The 22,332-nt window shown below is 44.5% G+C and overlaps 1 protein-coding gene across 1 annotated transcript; it reads left to right on the plus strand.

Moving 5' to 3' along the window:
* The first annotated feature begins 1,169 nt into the window (after window positions 1–1,169).
* LOC126992210 (uncharacterized) lies at window positions 1,170–21,791 on the plus strand. The gene is made up of 6 exons (XM_050850870.1): window positions 1,170–1,259; window positions 1,654–1,806; window positions 8,648–8,758; window positions 9,519–9,712; window positions 17,223–17,333; window positions 21,615–21,791. The coding sequence occupies exons 1-6, from the start codon at window positions 1,170–1,172 to the stop codon at window positions 21,694–21,696; spliced, it is 741 nt and encodes a 246-aa protein (XP_050706827.1). The 3' UTR covers window positions 21,697–21,791.
* The last annotated feature ends 541 nt before the right edge of the window (window positions 21,792–22,332 follow it).

Genomic DNA, 22,332 nt, shown 5'->3' on the forward strand with positions numbered 1-22,332 from the left:
AGAGAGAGAGAGAGAGAGAGAGAGAGAGAGAGAGAGAGAGAGAGAGAGAGAGAGAGAGAGAGAGAGAGAAATTTCGTATGCAAGGAGGGTGTTGGGCAGGTTAACTCGACTGTGAAATGACTTTTGACTTGTGACATGGATGTGATCGTGGTGGTTTGGGTACTGAACAGAAAATCGGGGATGGCTGTGACGGCTGGGATGAGGTTATTGCGGGAAGGATGAAAATGAGTAAGGTGATCTCAGAGTTAAATGGGTGTGCACAGAAACTGAGGTAAAGGATGTAATTATGGTGATTTTGTCTGGGTGTGGCAGTGATGAGTGGTAGTGTGTAAAGTAACTTTAGGGGCATAAACAAAGGCTGCGCTTAGACTTGGTGCTCATTTCCGTTACATTGACTATTGAGAGTTTGAAAGGTAGTAAATAACCAGTATGTTATAACTCTGTAGTATGTCCCGCATGTTTATACTTTCATTCATGACAGGCTTGAGGTATTCATTTAAGGAGTTACGTTCAAATGAGTGTGGTCCAATTCTAACTTGTTTTATAATTCAATTTGATATACGGGTGTTGTTAAAGTGAAAAAAATCCCATATTAATGTTCTCCAGTATTTTGTACTTTCGTGAAAAATGCAACTGTGTCTCCTCTGTAAAAACTTCGCATTCATTCGCACTTAACGTTTGTACATTTCACGTGATTGTAGAGTTTTAACAGATATGACAATATATCAATACTACTTAAGCCGGAGGCACCGTTTTGTGCAGGTGCTGGGTACTATTTTTATTGTGTGGAAAATGTGCTGGATACTTATTTTTGTATAGGAGATAATATTATGACGATCGATGTGTAATAAAGTGGCACTACTCCAGTTTTTGTGTTTGTATGGGAGATATGACTAATCCCCTCCCCCCTCCTGGGACACATATCCAGTGTGGCATCTTGGTTACCTCAGTCTCCTTCCCCCAGCTTTCCTGAAGTACAGCTTTACCAATCAGTGAGTCAGTAGGGACCGTAGCCTCACCTACGACGTAAACCCAATTGGTTCATTCGTGCAAGTCTTCTTGCATGCTCCTTGCCATTTTAAGTGCCTCATGGCAAGATTCCTCGACTTGCTTAAGCCACGATATTTTTGGGGCGTCCCCTTGGCCTCCTTTACTTGGGATTTATGACCATGCACGAAAGGAAGAATGAGGAGCTTGGTGAGATGCGCGCCGTCTGTCCTGTCCGGGATTGGAACCGAGACCTGAGGTTTCCTGTCAAGGTATTCTAACCACTGCACCACAAAGGCGTTTGGTTCTGGGGCATGTATAAACTGAGTAAAACTGTTCCGATCGTTAGTGAAATAAGGGTGTCAGGTCTCATACCCGTGGTCTCGTATTTACATAAGGTATATTGATGGTTAAAGGTGGTGAGGCAAGTACGAGTTGGTGCACCTATTCAATACTAATCAAGCAATAAATATTCAAGGCACCAGGAACTATAATGATATTCTCTCCCACTACATATGTAAGAACAGCATATTTGTTTTTTGCTGTAACAACGACAAATGAATATTGATAAGGCAACAGTGGCGCACTCATTCTGCTGCTGGGTGCAGGGCTTTAAAAAGTTGGTATCTTTAAAAAAAAAATACTGATTGTGACTTCCTTCCACAGATGGTTCGGTGGCAGGCGCTGGTGGTCGGAGTGGTGGCGGTGATGCTGCCTCTCACCTCGGCGCTGGTCACCTACTTTTTTCTTACTATGTTGAATGAGCCGATCACTGTGGACGACACCGGCGGACTCATCATCATGCTTGTGATTGCTAAGGTATGAGAGCGCGCGATGCACAAAGCCATGGAGCATTAGTACAAAAGACTTTAAATAGAGAAAACCATGGCAGTGAGATACAGGATTATTAGGGGCTAAAAGACAAAAAGGACGTGATAAGTCACAGGGATGGTTTAACTGAGCTGACTCACAGCTTTGTTAGCATAGAGTGAAAGACAGAATGTTGGTAATATTTAGACCTTTCAAGATTTCAATCTTGGCGGAGGGACTGTTTTTTGTGCCGCGAGAGGCGGTAGTGGGCAAATGAGTAGCCTATCCGGATTTTTTTGTTATTATTTATCAATGATTCACGAAACATCCTAGAGTTAAATCAAAGTATGTGCTTATCTTTGCATTCATTCATACACACACTGGTAATACTTCTGTGGTGTCTGATTCACTAATTGAGTTAAATTTTTATTATGATAAACAGTCACAAATTCGTGTCACTAGTAAAAATAAAACTAGTAATGTAAGTTTAGCCTCCATGAAATATACACAAATAAATAAAAATGAAAGCTCACGAAGTCACAACAAGTGACATCACCTGCTTTGCGCAGTAAAAAATATGTTTATTTGAGGTATCTGATACCCGCAAAATGGTGTGCTGCTGCCTCGGGCCAAAGTTGCCGTTTATAATATATACGTATTTCCATATTATTGTTTTGTTGTTTATTCGATGTTCTGCTCAAGGAAAAACATACCCATAATTTTAGTTAGTTTTTTAGGTTATAAAAATTCTTTACGAAATACAATTATAACATTACCGCCTATAAGTTAGGAAACGTACTGAATCCTGGATCGGCTATGGTGATGTTAGGTGCGCTTATTGCAATAACAACATACTTCAGCTACTGGTGCTGCGTTTACAGCTATTTATATTATAACTACGACTGTTGTAACTACTATTACAACAACTACTACTCAACTACTACTACTACTACAACAACAACTACTACTACTACTACTACTACTGCTACAGCTACTATAGTCTGTTTCATTTCATCTGTCCACCAACAAAGTGGAAATGTTGATAGATATGGCACCTGCGCATTTCTAGTTCGTGAATACGTGAAAACAAGCTGTTGTGATAAACATTCCAGCTTATTTTTCAATAATATATTTGAATGTTTATGTATACAAAGAAACAACTATGTCGTTTGCATCGATATTTAACATACAAGCACACAAAAATACAACTTTGTATCAAATAACAATCACATCATGCTCGAACGATCTATGTATATTTTTTTTTCCAAATTCATTGACTGATAGATCATTTCAGGTATATTAAAAAGACATCTGGCTCTGCAAGTTCAAATAAGGGTATCTAGATAAATTACTGCATGTATATAGCGATTATTACTCGAAATAACATGAAATAGTAAATAATAACTGTTCAATGTTATGCTCGGCTATTTCGAATATTAGCCTACCCATGTTATTTACACCCATCACATCAAAATTATTTATGTATAGACACATACAGAGTCGGATGTCACTTTATGTGCCTGAATGAGAAGAAATAGCTGAAGCTGAAGCCCTCCAAAGACCCTTCCCATGTCCTCACTAACCGTTTCCCTATTGTCTCACCAACACCGGAGAGTAGTTCAGCATGCTCTCTAAAGACAGATCCTCTCTTTATCCACACCACACTACATTCACACAACATATACACCTTTTCCCAAAATCAAAATTTCAAAATGGCGCACATACACCAAGCCTCTGAGTCCCCTGACTGGGGAGGGACCACAAATTTCCCCAGGAGGACTCCTTCTGGCTGCCGACCCGAAAGGTGTCTTGATAACTCCTCGAACCTCTTTCTTCTCAATTTCTGCAACATTCGCGGTCTTCGCTCTAATTTTCATTCTGTGGAACATCATCTCTCCTCCTCTAAACCTCACCTTCTCTTCCTTACCGAAACACAGGTTTCTGAGGCTACTGACAGCAATCTCTACTCTGTTCCATCCTATTATCTCTATCCTAAATTTCAATCCAAAGCTGGATGTTGCGCCTACGTGCGCAACGACATCACTTGCTCTCGTGCCCACGACCTTGACTCTTCTGAATTTTCCACCATCTGGTTAAGACTTCACTGTCATTCTATTACTAAATACATCTGTGCTGTTTATCTCTCACCTAACTCTACCAACTATGTAAAATTCTTTGACTATTTGAATTCTAAAGTGGAGCACATCTTGACCCACTCTCCTTCGCTGAAATCTCCATCCTAGGAGATTTCAATGTTCACCACCAGCTTTGGCTTTCATCCTCTTTCACTGACCATCCTGGTGAACAAGCCTACAACTTTGCTATCCTCAACGACCTAGAGCAGTTGGTCCAGCACCCTACACGTATTCCTGACCGTCTTGGAGATCGGCCCAACATTCTAGACCTCTTCCTTACCTCAAACCCTTCTGCTTATTCTGTTAAACTGTTCTCTCCGTTGGGCTCCTCCGATCACAATCTTATTTCTGCATCCTGTCCTATCGCTCCTGTACACCCTCTGGACCCACCGAAGAGGCGATGCTTCTGGCATTTTGCTTCAGCTCGGTGGGACGACCTGAGGATGTACTTTTCCGATTTCCCGTGGAATGATTATTGCTTCCAGGATAGAGACCCCTCTGTGTGTGCTCAGCGCATCACAGAGGTGATTGTCTCTGGAATGGAGGCATACATTCCTCGTTCTTTCTCTACTCCTCACGCAAGCCTTGGTTTAATCACGCTTGTTCTCGTGCTGTCAATGATAGAGAGGTAGCTCACAAAAGGTACCAGAGCCTTCAAACTAATGCTAATTATGAACTTTACATTTCTGCCTGAAATCGTGCCAAATCTATTCTCCGACTAACCAAAAATTCTTTCATTAATAGAAAATGTCAAAACCTTGCTTTCCCTAACTCTTCCCGTGACTTCTGGCATCTAGCCAAACACATATCATCCAACTTCACTTCTTCATCTTTCCTCCACTCAGTCCTGACGGCAACACTGCCGTCTCATCTATCTCTAAGGCTGAACTCTTCTCTCAAACTTTTTCTAAAAATCCACTCTGGACGATTCTGGGCATATTCCTCCTACTCATCCCCCTCTGACTCCTTTATGCCTGTTATAAAGATTCTTCAAATGATGTTTTCTATGCCTCTCTGGCCTCAATCCTCAGAAGGCTTATGGACCTGATGGAGTGCCTCCTATTGTCCTTAAAAACTGTGCCTCCGTGCTGTCACCCTGCCTGGTCAAACTCTTTCGCCTCTGCCTGTCAAAATCTACCTTTCCTTCTTGCTGGAAGTATGCCTTCATACAGCCTGTACCTAAGAAGGGTGACCTCCAATCCTCAAACTACCGTCCTATAGCTTTACTTTCTTGTCTATCTAAAGCTTTTGAATCAATCCTTAACCGGAAGATTCAAAAGCACTTTTCCACTTCTGACCTTCTATCTGATGGCCAGTATGGGTTCCGCAAGGGGCGTTCTACTGGTGATCTCCTAGCCTTCTTAACTGACTCTTGGTCATCCTCTCTTAAACGTTTCGGTGAAACTTTTGCTATTGCGCTGGACATATCAAAAGCTTTGATAGGGTCTGGCACAAATCTTTGCTTTCAAAACTACCCTCCTACGGTTTCTATCCTTCTCTCTGTACCTTTATCTCCAGTTTCCTTTCTGACTGTTCTATTTCTGACTTGGTAGACGTTAACTGTTCTTCTACTAAATCTATTAACAGTTGTGTCCCACAGGGTTCTGTCCTATCTCCAACTCTTTGTCTATTGTTCATTGATGATCTTCTTTCCAAAACGAACTGTCCTATCCATTCCTACGCCGATGATTCCACTCTGCATTATTCAACTTCTTTTAATAGAAGACCCACCCTTCAGGAACTTAACGACTCAAGGCTGGAGACTGCAGAACGCTTAGCCTCAGACCTTACTATTATTTCCGATTGGGGCAAGAAGAACCTGGTGTCCTTCAACGCCTCAAAACACAGTTTCCCACCCATCCACTCGACACAATCTTCCAAACAACTATCCCTATTCTTTGACAACACCCAGCTATCACCTTCCTCAACACTAAACATTCTCGGTCTATCCTTAACTCAAAATCTCAACTGGAAACTTCATATCTCATCTCTTACTAAATCAGCTTCCTCGAGGCTGGGCGTTTTGTACTGTCTCCGCCAGTTCTTCTCCCCTGCACAGTTGCTGTCCATATACAGGGGCCTTGTCCGCCCTCGTATGGAGTATGCATCTCATGTGTGGGGGGGCTCCACTCACACAGCTCTTCTGGACAGAGTGGAGGCTAAGGCTCTTCGTCTCATCAGCTCTCCTCCTCATACTGATAGTCTTCTACCTCTTAAATTCCGCCGCAATGTTGCCTCTCTTTCTATCTTCTATCGATATTTCCACGCTGACTGCTCTTCTGAACTTGCTAACTGCATGCCTCCCCCCCTCCCGCGGCCCCGCTGCACTCGACTTTCTTCTCATGCTCATCCCTATACTGTCCAAACCCCTTATGCAAGAGTTAACCAGCATCTTCACTCTTTCATCCCTCATGCTGGTAAACTCTGGAACAATCTTCCTTCATCTGTATTTCCTCCTGCCTACGACTTAAACTCTTTCAAGAGGAGGGTATCAGGACACCTCTCCTCCCGAAACTGACCTATCTTTCGGCCACCTCTTTGGATTCTTTTTAGGAGCAGTGAGTAGCGGGCTTTTTTTTTTATTAATGTTTGCTTTTTGTGTGCCCTTGAACTGTCTCCTTTGCTGTAAAAAAAAAAAAAAAAAAAAAAAAATCTGAAAGGCTATGAATCGTTCGAGTATGATTACACCATACTGTTTGATATACAAGTTTCTCTTTCGTGTGCTTGTATGGTAGATTATCGACGTAAATCGGCATGTTTGCAGTTTATATAGAGGGGTTGCACTTGACGTCATCAGCAGCGATCAGCTGATCACTTCTCAGCTGCCCCGCAAAGGCCCGCCATTTTGGGAGGCACATATTTACCGCAAGAGAGCTCGCCAGCTTTTCCCCGCCATGTTACTGTGTTAGTGGCCCATCTATTACTGTGTTGGTGTGTGTGTTAGTGTCCATCTATTACTGTGTGGGTGTGGGTGTAGTGTCCATCTGTTACTGTGAGCGTGTGGGTGTTAGTGGCCCATCTATTACTATGTGGATGTGGGTGTTAGTGGCCCATCTAATACTGTGTGGGTGTTGGTGTTAGTATCCATCCATTACTGTGTGGGTGGGTGGTAGTGGCCCATCTATTACTGTGTGGGTGTAGGTGTTAGTGTCCATCTATTACTGTGTGGCTGGGTGTGTTGGCCCATCTATTACTGTGTGGGTGTTAGTGTCCATCTATTAATGTGGGTGGGTGTGTTAGTGGCCCATCTATTACTGTGTGGGTGACAGTGTATCTATTACTGTGTGGGTGTGGGTGTGTGTTAGTGTCCATTTATTACTGTGTGTTATTGTCCATCTATTACTGTATGGGTGTGGGTGTTAGTGCCCCAGCTATTAATGTTACTGATAGGTGCTACACTGCCACTGCGGTAGGTAGACAGGGGCTGCCAGGTATAGGTCAGTGGGCTTTTTTGAACCCTTACTTTCTTATGCTCTTTCTAAAGACCGCCTGGGATGCCCAGTTAAATTAGTCATATATTCATTGTTCTTATCATCAAATATATTTTGAAGTGTGATAATTAATGTATATACTGTGTGTCCATCATCATTTGCCAGCCTAACGGATAGTTATATAACGAAGCCTAGCCTCACTGTCCAGATTTTTTGCATATTCAATTAGATTGTAATATGAAGACGGGAGGCACGGGCCAGCCATCATCAGGGGGCAGGGGCTCAGCTGATCGCTCGTGCTTCCCAAAATGGCTGACAGTCGTTATTCCTAAAACAAAAGCGAAGCGGTGTGACGTCAGTGCAACCCCTCTATAAGAGGGCTTGAGGGTTTTTGTATATACAAACATCCAAATATATCACTGAAAATATAAAGCTGATTTTTACGCAATCACGAACTAACAATGTGCAGGAAGTAGATAGGAAGACACCTACCGAAACGGGCGTAAGCTACTCTCGATGAGGCGTATATGGGAAGTGAGGAGTGAGCTGAAGCCCTCCAAAGACCCTTCCCATGTCCTCAATCTCCCTTTCTCTATTGTTTCATCAACACCAGAGAGTAGTTCAGCATGCTCTCTAAAGACAGATCCTCTCTCTTGCCACACCACACTACATTCACACATCATACACAACTTTTCCCAAAAGTTGAAATTCAAAATGGCGCACCTAAGCAATGCCTAGGAGTCCCCGCCTGGGGGGGGGGGGGGGGGCACATTCACCCGGGGAGGATTCCCCTTCTAACTGCCGACTTGAGAGGTGTCTTGATAACTCCTCGAACATCTTTCTAATATCAATCTCTGCAACCTTCGCGGTCTTCGTTCTAAAATTGACCTCTCTTTTTGGCCACTCCTCTGTACTCTATTCAGGAGCAGTAAGTAGCGGGCTTTTTTTTCATTATTGTTTTTTTTTTATTACGCCTTTGAACTGGCTCCTTTCCTGTAAAAAAATCGTAATAATAATAGTTATTATTATTATTATTATTATTATTATTATTCATTATTATTATTATTATTATTATTATTATTATTATTATTATTATTTCCATCGTATTATGATGATTGATATTATAACAAAAATAATCATAATAATCATAAGTATGATAAAAAATCATGATAATAAGGATGATAATAGTACTGATAATACTAATATTAATAATTTTACCCAAAAATATATTTGTAATAATAAAAGTGTGTGTGTGTGTGTGTGTGTGTGTGTGTGTGTGTCCAGCTGCTCCTCTTGTCCGCCCAAGGCATCTTCCCGATAGACCTGAACAACGTTTTCTACGGCCTGGTGTACCGCTTCCCGCGAGATGCTGACAACAGGAACTCCTTCTACCAGGTGAGGGTAATTGAATATGGAGTAGTGGAGGAGGAACAGAGAAGCAGTTGGGGAGCTATAGAACAGGATATATATATATATATATATATAGAGAGAGAGAGAGAGAGAGAGAGAGAGAGAGAGAGAGAGAGAGAGAGAGAGAGAGAGAGAGAGAGAGAGAGAGAGAGAGAGAGAGAGAGAGAGAGAGAGAGAGAGAGAAATATAGATACTCATGCCTTACAGATACCAAGGTACTAACTAGATGGTCAGTTCCATATGAAAACTCAAGCCTCCACCAAGACATTGCATTTGTGCCTAAGTGATTATTAAGTTGGAGGAAGAAGGGGTCGAGTTTCAGTGTATGGTGAAAGTGGGACGGGGGTGGAGGATTATTCGCCAGCTTGAATGGGTGAGAGGAGGGTGAGTAAGTGTTTGTGTGCCACTCAGGTGCCCGAGGTAGAGGGGCTGCCTGCGCGTGGAAGGTATGATATGGAAGGAGGGAAGAATGACTCTTTACTATGAGAAGGAAGATACGTGTGAATGAGTGCTTTTTGGTGGCGAGGGTGCCGTGTATGTGACACAAGTATTACTTGGAAAGAGGGAGGCATAACCTTTGCCATGAAAAGCAAAGGAGGCTGATTGAGTGCTTGTGTGCTATCCAGGTGCCCGAGGTGGAAGAGGTTACTGTGCACGTAGCACAGGTATGACGTGAACGGAGACAGGCATGACCTTTGCTGTGATAGGGAAGACGAGGGTGCGTGAGTGCTTGTGTGCCCATCAGGTGCCAGAGGTGGAGGGACTACCGTGCACGCGGAGGCTCCTGTGCGAGCTGGAGACTGCAGCGCGGACCAGCGATATCTACCTGCCCAGGGCACCGAAGGAGCATGAGGGACGAGACCCCAGCGAGGAGGAGGCGCCACAGGAAGTTGACCCCATTACTGAGATACAGATCGAGGCAGTGCGTGCTCTGTACAGGTGAGTGTACACACACACAACAACAACAACAACAATTGATAATACTTGAAATTCTAATAATATGACCAAACTTGGGAATATTAAACTCAAATATTTTATGCCCCATTAATTTCTGACTCTTCATCACGTATTGTAAATATAAAGATCTTGAATTAATTATGATCCCAGATAGTTCTTTATTGAATTCACGTCCCTCAAGCTGTGGTTTGACGGGCAGCCCTGCAAGTAAATTGTAACTTCTGCTTCTACATTTTCCAAGTGACAACTTTTCTACTTTTAATTTACTAAACGGTAGGTTCCTACACTAACCTACTTAGGCACAGCGGATCGTGTTGGTGTCCTGCTGAAAAGAACTTTCTTTCTTTTCTTACTTTCTTAATTTTACATCTTACATAACATATATGTCGATGAGGGCAACGGCCCGCTGCTTCTCTCTCTCTCTCGCCCGTTGGTGCTTGATTTGTACCTCATTGAGTGTCTTCTTGTTGATCTGATGATGGCGTTTCGGTGTTCTTCACAAACTGGTGGAAAGACTTAACCAAATTTTCCTTGAAGGTCTTGTTAATGTTTGTTGAGACCCATTTATCTTCTGGCGTCCAGCCGAAAAAAGCGTAATGCAGAAGAGCAATAAATGTATCTCAGCAAACATCAACAAGACGTTGAAGGAAAACATCGATGTCTTTCCATCAGATGGTAGAACAACACCAAAACGCCATCATCATATATATATATCTATATATATATATATATATATATATATATATATATATATATATATATATATATATATATATATATATATATGGAGTAAGTAGGAAGACACCTAACGAACGGGCAAGCCACTCTCGGTGAGGTATATATGGAAAGTGAGGAGGGTGCTGTAGCCCTCCAAAGACCCTTCCCATTACCTCACTAACCGTTTCCCTATTGTCTCATCTACACCAGAGAGTTGTTCAGCATGCTCTCTAAAGACAGATCCTTTCTCTTTCTACACCAAAGTACATTCACACGACACACACACCTTTTCCCAAAAATCAAAATTCAAAATGGCGTTCAACAACAGTGCCTCGGATTCCCTGCCGGGGGGGGAACATAAATTCCCCCAGGGAGGACTCCCCTTCTGGTTGCCGATCTGAGAGGTGCCTTGATATCTCCTCGAGCTTTTCTCTTCTGAATTCATGCAACATTCGCGGTCTTCTTTCTAATTTTAATTCTGTGGAACACCATCTCTTCACTTCTAAACCTCACCTTCTCTTCCTCACCGAAACACAGGCTTCTGAAGCTACTGACAGCAGCAATCTCTATCTCTATTCTGTTCCCTCCTACCATCTCCATCCTAAATTTCAATCCAAAGCTGGATGTTGCGTCTACGTGCGCAACGACATCCCTTGTTCTCGTACCCACAAACTTGACTCTTCTGAATGTTCCACCATCTGGCTAAGACTGCATTGTCATTGTATCACTAAATACATATGTGCTGTTTATCTCTCGCCTAACTCTACTGACTATGTAAAATTCTTTGACTATATGAACTCTAAAGTGAAGCACATCTTGACCCACTCTCCCTTCGCTGAAATCATCATCTTGGGAGATTTTACTGTTCACCACCAGCTTTGGGCTTCATCCTCTTTCACTGACCAGCCTGGTGAACAAGCCTACAACTTTGCTCTTCTCAACGATCTAGAGCAGTTGGTTCAGCACCCTACACGTATCCCCGACCGTCTTGGAGAAAGGCCCAACATACTAGACCTCTTCCTTACCTCTAACCCTTCTGCTTACTCTGTCAAACTGTTCTCTCCGTTGGGCTCCTCCGATCACAACCTTATTTCTGTACCCTGTCCTATCACCCCTGTGCATCCTCTGGACCCATCGAAGAGGTGATGCTTCTGGCATTTTGCTTCAGTTCGACGGGACGACCTGAGGGATGTACTTTACCGATTTCCCGTGGAATGATTACTGTTTCCAGGAGGGAGGCCCCTCTGTGTGTGCCTAGCGCATCACAGAGGTGATTGTCTTTGGAATGGAGGCATACATTCCACGTTCCTTCTCTACTCCTCATGCTAAAAAGCCTAAGTTTAATCATGCTTGTTCTCGTGCTATTAGAGATAGAGAGGCAGCTTAAAAAGATTCCAGAGCCTTCGCACTCCTGCTAACCATCATCTTTATATTTCTGCCCAGAATCATGCCAAACCTATTCTCCGACTTACCAAAAACTCCTTCATTAATAGAAAATGCCAAAACCTTGCTTTCTCTAATTCTTCCCGTGACTTCTGGCATCTAGCCAAAAATATCTCCTCCAATTTCACTTCTTCCTCTTTCCCATCTCTCCTTAACCCTGACGGCTGCACTGCCGTCTCATCTGTCTCTAAGGCTGAACTCTTCGCTGAAACTTTCTGTAAAAACTCCACCCTAGACGATTCTGGGCATATTCCTCCTACTCATCCCACCTCTGACTTATGTATGCCTATTATTAAGATTCTTCCTAATGATGTTTCCTATGCCCTCTCTGGCCTCAACTCTCGGAAGGCTTATGGACCTGATGGAGTGCCTCCTATTGTCCTTAAAAACTGTGCGTCCGTGCTGACACCCTGCCTGGTCAAACTCTTTCGTCTCTGCCTATCATCATCTACCTTTCCTTCCTGCTGAAAGTACGCCTTTGTACAGCCTGTGCCTAAGAAGGGTGACCGTTCCAATCCCTCAAACTACCGCCCTATAGCTTTACTTTCCGGTCTATCTAAAGCTTTTGAATAAATCCTTAACAGGAAGATTGAAAATCACATTTCCACTTCTAACCTTCTATCTGATCGCCAGTAAGGGTTCCGTAAGGGGCGTTCTACTGGCGATCTTCTTGCTCTCTTAACTGACTCTTGGTCATCTTCTCTTAGCCGTTTCGGTGAAACTTTCGCTGTTGCGCTAGACATATTGAAAACCTTCGACAGAGTCTGGCACACGGCTTTGCTTTCTAAACTGCCCTCTTTCGGATTCTATCCCTCTCTCTGTTCCTTTATCTCCAGTTTCCTTTCCGACCGTTTTATCTTTGCTGTGGTAGATGGTAACTGTTCTTCCCCTAAACCTGTCAACAGTGGTGTTCCACAGGGCTCTGTCCTATCATCCACTCTCTTCCTGTTATTCATCAATGACCTTCTTTCCATAACAAACTGTCTTGTCCACTCATACGCCGACGACTCCACTCTGCATTATTCAACTTCTTTCAATAGAAGACCATCAAAACAGATAGTACATGACTCCAGACAGGAGGCTGCAGAACGCTTAACCTCAGACCTTGCTATCATTTTCGATTAAGGTAGAAGGAACCTTGTGTCCTTCAATGCCTCAAAAACTCAATTTCTCCACCTATCAACTCGACACAATCTTCCAAACACCTATCCCCTATTCTTCGACAACACTCAGCTGTCACCCTCTTCAGCACTAAATATCCTCGGTCTATCCTTAACTCAAAATCTTAACTGGAATCTTCACATCTCCTCTCTCACTAAATCAGCTTCCTCGAGGTTGGGCGTTCTGTATCGTCTCAGCCAGTTCTTCTCCCCCGCACAGTTGCTATCCATATACAGGGGCCTTGTCCACCCTCGTATGGAGTATGCATCTCACGTGTGGGGGGGGCTCCACTCACACAACTCTTCTGGACAGAGTGGAGTCTAAGGCTCATCGTCTCATCAGCTCTCCTCCTCTTACTGATAGTCTTCTTCCTCTTAAATTCCGTCGCGATATTGCCTCTCTTTCTATCTTCTATCGATATTTTCACGCTGACTGCTCTTCTGAACTTGCTAACTGCATGCCTCCCCCCTTCCTGTGGCCTCGCCTCACACGACTTTCTGATCAAGCTCATCCCTATAATGTCCAAACCCCTTATGCAAGAGTTAACCAGCATCTTCACTCTTTCATCCCTCAAGCTGGTAAACTCTGGAACGATCTTCCCTCATCTGTATTTCCTCCTGCCTACGACTTGAACTCTTTCAAGAGGAGGATATCAGGACACCTCTCCTCCCGAAATTGATTTCTTTTTTTGGCCACTCTACTCTATTTAGGAGCAATAAGTAGCGGGCTTTTTTTCATTATTGTTTTCTTTTTTTTACGCCCTTGCACTGTCTCCTCTGCTGTAAATATATATATATATATATATATATATATATATATATATATATATATATATATATATATATATATATATATATATATATATATATATATATATATATGTGTGTGTGTGTGTGTGTGTGTGTGTACACACACACAGGGTGAGTGTGATGCGTCTAGTGCAGTAACATAGCTTAGTGTTAAGTGTTTGCTCTCCCTGCCTTCTCGCTTTCAGTTACTGCCGCTGGGTAGCCTTTGTGGCGATAAAGGAAGCTGAGTACGTAAGTTTTCCCTTGCTAGTACACAGCCTCTCCTTCACCAAGACTCCTGCTGTGCCTCCTCGCGGCCACGCACGGTAACTGGATGTCTTGCGACTCCAGGCTAAATTAGTAGGGGATCTCGGAACAGTAGTGGGTCCCAGAGGTCTGGCGTGCAGGCTCACTGGCGTGTGGACACGCCCTGGCGCCTACCAACCACTACACCTGCTGCCTTGTGGGTAATGTCTGTTTAGACAAAGGTTAGAGAAGGAAAACTCTGACTCAAAACCACCTGCTGCCTTGTAGGTAATGTCTTTTCAGACAAAGGCTAAGAAAAGGAAAACTCTGACTTAAAACCACCTGCTGTCTTGCAGGATCAAGCTTCTTTAGGCAAAGGCTATGGGAGTGAACACTGACAGAAAATCAGGAGAGTGGGCGCTTGGCGCTCTCATTCTGGCAGCTTCCTGCGACGGCGTTAGCGCCCAGCCGTAACAGCTTTGCTGTTTCCCTGGATCGACTGGCGCCGTGGAGAGTGGGGTCATGCAGGCTACATGGGCAACAGCTCGTCTTCCTTACTTTTCTACCCCGGTAAACATCCACTCCGACTGACTCTGACTACATTTTTACCACCTTTTAACACCGGAGAGGACACTCCGGCTGCTGGGATGCGGCAGGAATCAACACGGGAAGCAACATTTACCGGTTATAAGTTAAATGCTCGATTGGCGTAGAGCCCGGCGCCAGGGGTAGCTTTTGACAGTGGAAGGGGTTATTTAGCCCCACTGAACAGCTATCGCCTGCTCCAAGCTGGGCAGCCCGTCAGAAAGCTGCTGTTCCGCCACGGCTTGCCTATCCTCTTTGGGTGCAAGGATCAGGATATCTGACCTGGACGGTGAGCCGCAACTCAAGCACCAGAGACCTTTAAAAAACAAAAACAAAAAAGGGCCCCAACCCTAAAACTGGGAACCTGGCATACATGACGACCTTTCCTCACCTCTTCATGAGCTTCTCCTTCAGTGCTGGCGTGCTGGCTCCGTGCCCCAAGATATGAGAGATTCCAAGATCATCACCCTCTACAAAAACAAAGGAGAGCGAAAAGACTGCGATAATTATCGCGGCATTTCGCTCCTGAGTGTTGTGGGGAAGGTCTTTGTACGCGTGGTCCTCGCCCGTCTCCAAGCCCTAGCAGAGCGTGTGTACCCTGAGTCACAGTGCGGTTTTAGAGCTGGCAGGTCAACAATCGATATGATTTTCTCCTAACGTCAACTCCAGGAGAAATGCCGGGAGCAACAACTTCCCCTTTACATCAGCTTTATTGACCTTACCAACGCGTTCGACCTCGTCAGTCGGGATGGCCTTTTTCTCCTCTTGCCCAAAATTGGCTGCCCTTCCAAACTCCTCAGCCTCGTTCAGTCTTTTCACACCAACATGCAAGGCACCGTAGTGTTCAACGGCGGTTGTTCAGAGCCTTTCAATATCAGAAGCAGCGTTAAGCAGGGCTGTGTCCTTGCTCCAACACTCTTTGGAATCTTCTTCTCCCTCCTGCTCCAACATGCCTTCGGCAGCACAAGTCCCTCCATCCTGCTCCACTCACGCTCAGATGGCCGCCTCTTCAACCTTGTGCGTCTTAAAGCAAAAACAAAAATTTGCCGAGTTGAGCTGAGAGACTTCCTATTTGGCGATGATGCATCTGTCGTTGCTCACTCTCCCGAAGACCTACAGACCCTCATGGACCACTTTTCCTCTGCTTGTGACGAATTTGGTCTCACGATTAGTCTAAAGAAAACGCAAGTCTTCACACAGAATGCCCCAGAGCGTCAAGTGATCCGCATTGCTGGCCAGGCTCTCGATAATGTTGAGGATTTTACTTATCTTGGCTGTACCATCTCAGATAAGCTCTCCTTAGACGCCGAGATTAACAAAAGAGTCGGCAAAGCAGCTACCACCTTTGCCCGCCTATCAAAGCGCGTGTGGAACAACAATCGCCTGACCTTGAAAACAAAGGTAACTGTGTGCCGCGCTTGTGTCTTGAGTACCCTTCTCTATGGCAGTGAGACTTGGCCGACATATAACACGCAGGAGAAACGCCTGAACTCATTACATCTTCGTAACCTCAGACGCATAATCAACATCAAGTGGCAACAACGGGTCACCAACACTGACGTCCTGGTCCAAGCCAACCTCCCCTCATTGCAGACTCTCCTTCGTCAATGAAGGCTCCGCTGGCTCGGCCATGTCAAGCGCATGCCTGACGGCCGCATCCCTAGAGACCTTCTCTACGGTGAACTTGCTAGAGGGAGACGACCCATCGGGCGTCCAAAACTCCGCTTCTCCTATGTAGTGAAGAGGGACCTCAAGGCCTGTGAGATTGGCACAACTGAATGGGACCCCCTTGCGGAGGATAGAGACGCCTGGAGAGCAGCGGTCAAGAGTTATACAGAGCTGGGTGAGAGTGTGAGATCAAACTTATTGAGGCTGCTGAGGCCCGGCATGCTCGAAGGAGAGACCGGGCATCCAACACTACCACACCCGACCCTCACGGAGGTCACCTCTGCAACCTGTGCGGTCGAGACTGCTGCTCCCGCATAGGCCTTTTTAGCCACCAACGACGCTGCTCAACACAGGCAGCCGTCTAATTTTTATTTTATTTTAATTTTAATTTTATTTTTTTATATTTTATCCTTTTTTTTTTCAACTCACTACTTGTACGTTTGAGACAGATTATCAAACTTATTTGGAAGTACCAATAGTTGCTGCGCGACTTAAGGAGGCCCAGTAGTATATATATATATATATATATATATATATATATATATATATATATATATATATATATATATATATATATATATATATATATATATATATATATGATCAATAGCCTGTATGGACAAAGTAAGGCCCTTTCATTTCAGAAAAGTATTTTCTTTGGATATCATCAGACTTGCAGACAACATGTGTGAGGGGCCCAGAGTTCAATCGACCGAAGCAGCATGTTGGTGTTTTTTTAAAAGTCCCTTGAGGTCATCACAGACGCGTGCCAGCACGCCATGACTTTTTCCTTTATGATCCCTTTCCACTTGGCCGAGGTGAGCAGCCCTTATGACTGATTTGCCTCTCCCCTGCTTCTCTCCTGACCTGCCCTTTCTCTTCAGGGAGGACGACCCAACGGGAGAGCTGTCCGAACGGGGCCGTCGTGCCGTGAAGGTGGTGGAGGAGCTGACCGGCGCTGCGTGTGAGACAGCTTACCGCTTGTGTCCTGGCAGGTGTGTGTGTGTGTGTGTGTGTGTGTGTTATTATGTTTTTCATGTGTGTATGTGTGTGTGTGTGTGTGTGTGTGTGTGTGTGTGTGTGTGTGTGTGTAAGTATGTGTTTGCGTGTGTGCGTGTTTGTGCATTTAATAATAATAATAATAATAATAATAATAATAATAATAATAATAATAATAATAATAATAATAATAATAATAATAATAATAATAATAATAATAATAATAATGATAATAATAACAATATCAGGTTTATTGAGGTATGGCAGCCGTTAATACACAGACAGTAAATCCAAAGAACTAATACTAGGCTACACTAAATGGAGAGAGAGAGAGAGAGAGAGAGAGAGAGAGAGAGAGAGAGAGAGAGAGAGAGAGAGAGAGAGAGAGAGAGAGAGAGAGAGAGAGAGAGATGGGTAGGGAGGGTTGGGGAATGCTAAAAATAGACAAAAAGAGGATGGGAGTTGGCGTGGTGCTAATCCATACCGCGGCCCTTTGGGTTGACAGGGCTATCACTGATGGACATTATTAATCAACCGCGCTATTTATTGTGGTGCCTTAATAATCGGGTGGGGGAGGCGCGTCGGGTGGCAAGAGGTGGCGATGGCGAGGATGATGAAGCAAGGTGGTGCGTTTCAGAGAGCATCGGGAGACTCAGATTGGTCAAGGCATTTTCGTAGATGTGGTAAACAGGGCCTAAAATTACTATAAATGCACTCTTCTGAACCTTCTCAAGCTGCTACTGTTGGGTTAGGGTCAGGGAAGACGACCGCACCGGGGAGACATACATGAGTTTTGGCAGTATAAATGATGTGTATATACTGCACAGCTCAGCAGCCGGTGTCCCCAGCGCCCTGAGGCTGCACAGCATGTACAGCTTGTCGGAGGCTGCTGTAACGGTGTCGGTGACGTGCTATTTCCATTTTAGCTGGTTGTCCACAGTAATGCCACGTAGTTCAGTGGACTGGACAACCTGGATGTGATGTGAGCCAATTGACAGGTGGGGAGGGGGTACTCCTCTTTTGGAAGTGCGGAGGTGCATCACCGAGGTCTTGGTGTGGTTGACTGTGACACTATTGTCCACCCTCCATGCTTGAAGGCTGTCGAGCGACGCTTGAAGAGGTGCATAGTCTGGAGTCCTGTTGGTGACGGGGATGCCCACGGTGCTGTCGTCAACGTATTTCCAGCGATGCGGTGTGTCCATGAGGGTGTCATTATTGAGCACCAGAAAGCAAGGAAGACCAAATTTAGTGCCTTCTGCCTTGCCACACGTCAACTGTTGAGGGGAGGAGACAGACCCTTTGTAGCGAACTATTTGCCGGCGGGCGCTGAGGAAGTCAGTCAGCCACACGACAAGATTAGGGTGGAGCCCCAATTCAATGACCTTGGTAATGACAACAGTGTGGTCTACAAGGTAAAACGCCTTCCTGAAATCGACAAAAGCAAGGGCAAGGGAAGTGTCAAGATTGGACCAGGCAGTGAGTGGTGGAGGGGTTTTTCATGTTGCCAAATTGTCGGATCTCAATGGGCCCTACTATTATCATCAGTTAAATATGAAGTCTTCACAAATGAGGCTGGGGATGGGTGTGATGGCAACTGGCCTAAGGTCATCAAGGGACTGTGAGCTGGAAGTTTTAGGGTTGAAAATGGTTTTCCAAATTTTACAGCCTATTGGGCAATTGTGTTGTTCAAGTGAAGCATTTGTAATGGAGCAAATGGGAGTGGCAAGATCAGAGGCGACTTCCTTATAAATTTTCATGGGGAGGTCAGTGGGCGTGATAGCTCTGTGTCCTTAATTTCTTTATTTTACTGAAGACATCAAACTCCTGGACGTAGGGGGGTGAGGAGGGGGATGGTATAGATATATCGGAAGGGCGGTGAGATCAAGTTTTGGGAGGCTTCGACAACACTCAGCTGTCACCTTCTTCAACACTAAACATCCTCGGTCTATCCTTAACTCAAAATCTCAACTGGAAACTTCATATCTCCTCTATCTAAATCAGCTTCCTCGAGGTTGGGCGTTCTGTATCGTCTCCGCCAGTTCTTCTCCCCGCGCAGTTGCTATCCATATACAGGGCTTTGTCCGCCCTCGTATAAAGTATGCATCTCACGTGTGGGGTGCTCCACACAGCTCTTCTGGACAGAGTGGAGGCTAAGGCTCTTCGTCTCATCAGCTCTCCTCCTCCTACTGATAGTCTTCTACCTCTTAAATTCCGCCGCGATGTTGCCTCTCTTTCTATCTTCTATCGATATTTCCACGCTGACTGCTCTTCTGAACTTGCTAACCGCATTCCTCCCCCTCCCCTCCCGCGGTCCCGCTGCACACGACTTTCTATTCATGCTCATCCCTATACTGTCCAAACCCCTTATGCAAGAGTTAACCAGCATCTTCACTCTTTCATCCCTCACGCCGGTAAACTCTGGAACAATCTTCCTTCATCTGTATTTCCTCCTGCCTACGACTTGAACTCTTTCAAGAGGAGGGTATCAGGACACCTCTCCTCCCGAATTTGACCTTGCTTTTGGCCACCTCTTCTGATTCTTTTATGGGAGCAGCGATTAGCGGGCTTTTTTATTATTGTTTTTTTTTATGTGCCCTTGAGCTGCCTCCTTTGATGTAAAAAAAAAAAAAAAAATTGCTCCCACTTGTGGTTGACGTCTGGCTCATTGCTACTTCAATCCAGGAGTGGCGCGTAAGCTACTGCCCGAACCGTCTCATTGCCGAGTCAGTTAGGGGCCTATATGACATGACAGGCTGAGTCATGCAGTGAGGAGGTGAGAGCCCGTTCCCATAGAACTGACAGCTGGCCACTGCGTCCAATGGGGAAGACAATTTCGGGGGGTGAGTACTGCTGGCACGGGTCTGTCAAGATAAGGTGTGTGTGTGTGTGTTGTGTGTGTGTGTGTGTGTGTGTGTGTGTAATTCACAACGGCCTGATCCTTACCAAATCACGTGTTGGACTCGTAATCGCAAGCAGGTACCCTCCCGACATGAACAAGTGCTCTTTATCGTCGATCTATGGGTACTACCAGGACCTCACACACCACACACCCCATCCCTCTTGCTCAAGGGGTGACAATAACCACTCCTAGTCAACGGAAAGAATCCGGCCTGAGCGGGCTCGAACCGCAGCCGTGTCAGACCGTAAAATCTTTCAGCGCAGCGCTCTTACCAGTTGCGCCAGGGAGTGGTGTGTGTGTGTATGTGTGGGTGTGTGGGTGTGTGTGATTAAAATCACTCCGGCCCGATCCCGAGTTGCACTCGTCCCCGCCCGCTTTGAGTGTGCGTGCGCGCGCGCGTGTGTGTGTGTGTGTGTGTGTGTGTGTGTGTGTGTGTGTGTGTGTGTGTGTGTGGTGTAAAACTATGATTATTTGTGTATGTTTGTGACTATCCGTATCTGCGTTCATTTGTGTTTTTTTTTTTTTTTTTTCGTGTGTGTGTGTGTGTGTGTGTGTGTGTGTGTGTGTGTGTGTGTGTGTTTCAGTGTATGAGCGTGTATTATGTGACTACTTAAGTGCCATTTGTGTTTTTAAGGAACCTCTTAGATAGAAAAGAAAATGTCTGTAAATTGGAATATGAAAAACCTGAGCCATTCTTCAATAGTTATTTTTTTCCCTATTCTTTTCAGGCAGTCAGACAGTTAGTGAAAGTCAGTCTATATGTTAAAAGTACCTTTGTGGATCTCTTTGCCTGTGTCAATCTCTCTCTCTCTCTCTCTCTCTCTCTCTCTCTCTCTCTCTCTCTCTCTCTCTCTCTCTCTCTCTCTCTCTCTCTCTATATATATATATATATATATATATATATATATATATACACAAACACACACACACACACACTAAGATAGCTCAATTGGCAAGAGCGCCGCGATGCACGGTTTCACGGCCAAACAGGCAGCGGTTCGAGCCTGGCGAAAGCGAGTCCAACTCGTGATCAGGCCGTGGTGAATTACACACACACACACACACACACACATACACACACACACACACACACACACACACACACACACACACACACACACACACACACACACACACACACACACACACACACACACACACACATATATATATCTATATATATATATATATATATATATATATATATATATATATATATATATATATATATATATATATATATATATATATATATATATATATATATATATATATATCGTCTTTCTTCTTGGTCTTAAACTCTCTTGCGCCTCTTCTGCCTACTTCCTTCTTCTCCTTTACGTTTCATCCTGGCATCCTCTTCTCTCCCCATCCCTAGGTTCACGGCTCCTATGTATTATCGTGTCATCTTCGAAGAAATAAACTTCAAGGCTCATGACCATGATCTATCAGAATTTTGAAGTACCAGATGTAACATGACGTACCGAGTTTTATGAACTAAGACCAACAGAGACAGACCACGCGGATTAAGATGACAAACCACTGCTGAAACAATCGGAACTACAGGCAACGAGATGACAGGAATGAGGTGTGTAAATTAACTGACCAGAGAATCACTGTCATGGCAAGGAACAAGTACCAGAACAGTGCGGAGAGGTACAGGGATCAAATGGATGACAAGACCCACTGGATCCACAGGAAGATTACGTCAATGAGGACCTAAACGTTAACAAGGACAGCATGGACCCTGAAGAAACCCGTACCTACGAACACCACGGAATGTCAAAATACTTAAGGGTTTGCAATGACACACAAACCACTGAATGACACGAGCCAACGGGAGCAGAGACTGGCAAGAGCAATACGGACGATATCGACAATACAATATAACGTGAATTGACAAGAACAACTAGAACGAAAAGGAATGACAGTGGAGCAATGGAAACGTTAATTGAGCTGGGGAATAACAGTCGTTAAAGAACATTAGGAGCCATCAGAGTCCATAGAGAATCCAAATATCACAAGAGTCACTAGGGCCACGACATCCTCAAAGACCTCAAAGACTACACTGAGATTACCTCACTGTGTTTATAGAA

The sequence above is a fragment of the Eriocheir sinensis genome, unplaced genomic scaffold (genome assembly GCF_024679095.1).
Source record: "Eriocheir sinensis breed Jianghai 21 unplaced genomic scaffold, ASM2467909v1 Scaffold42, whole genome shotgun sequence".
NCBI lineage: Eukaryota > Metazoa > Arthropoda > Malacostraca > Decapoda > Varunidae > Eriocheir > Eriocheir sinensis.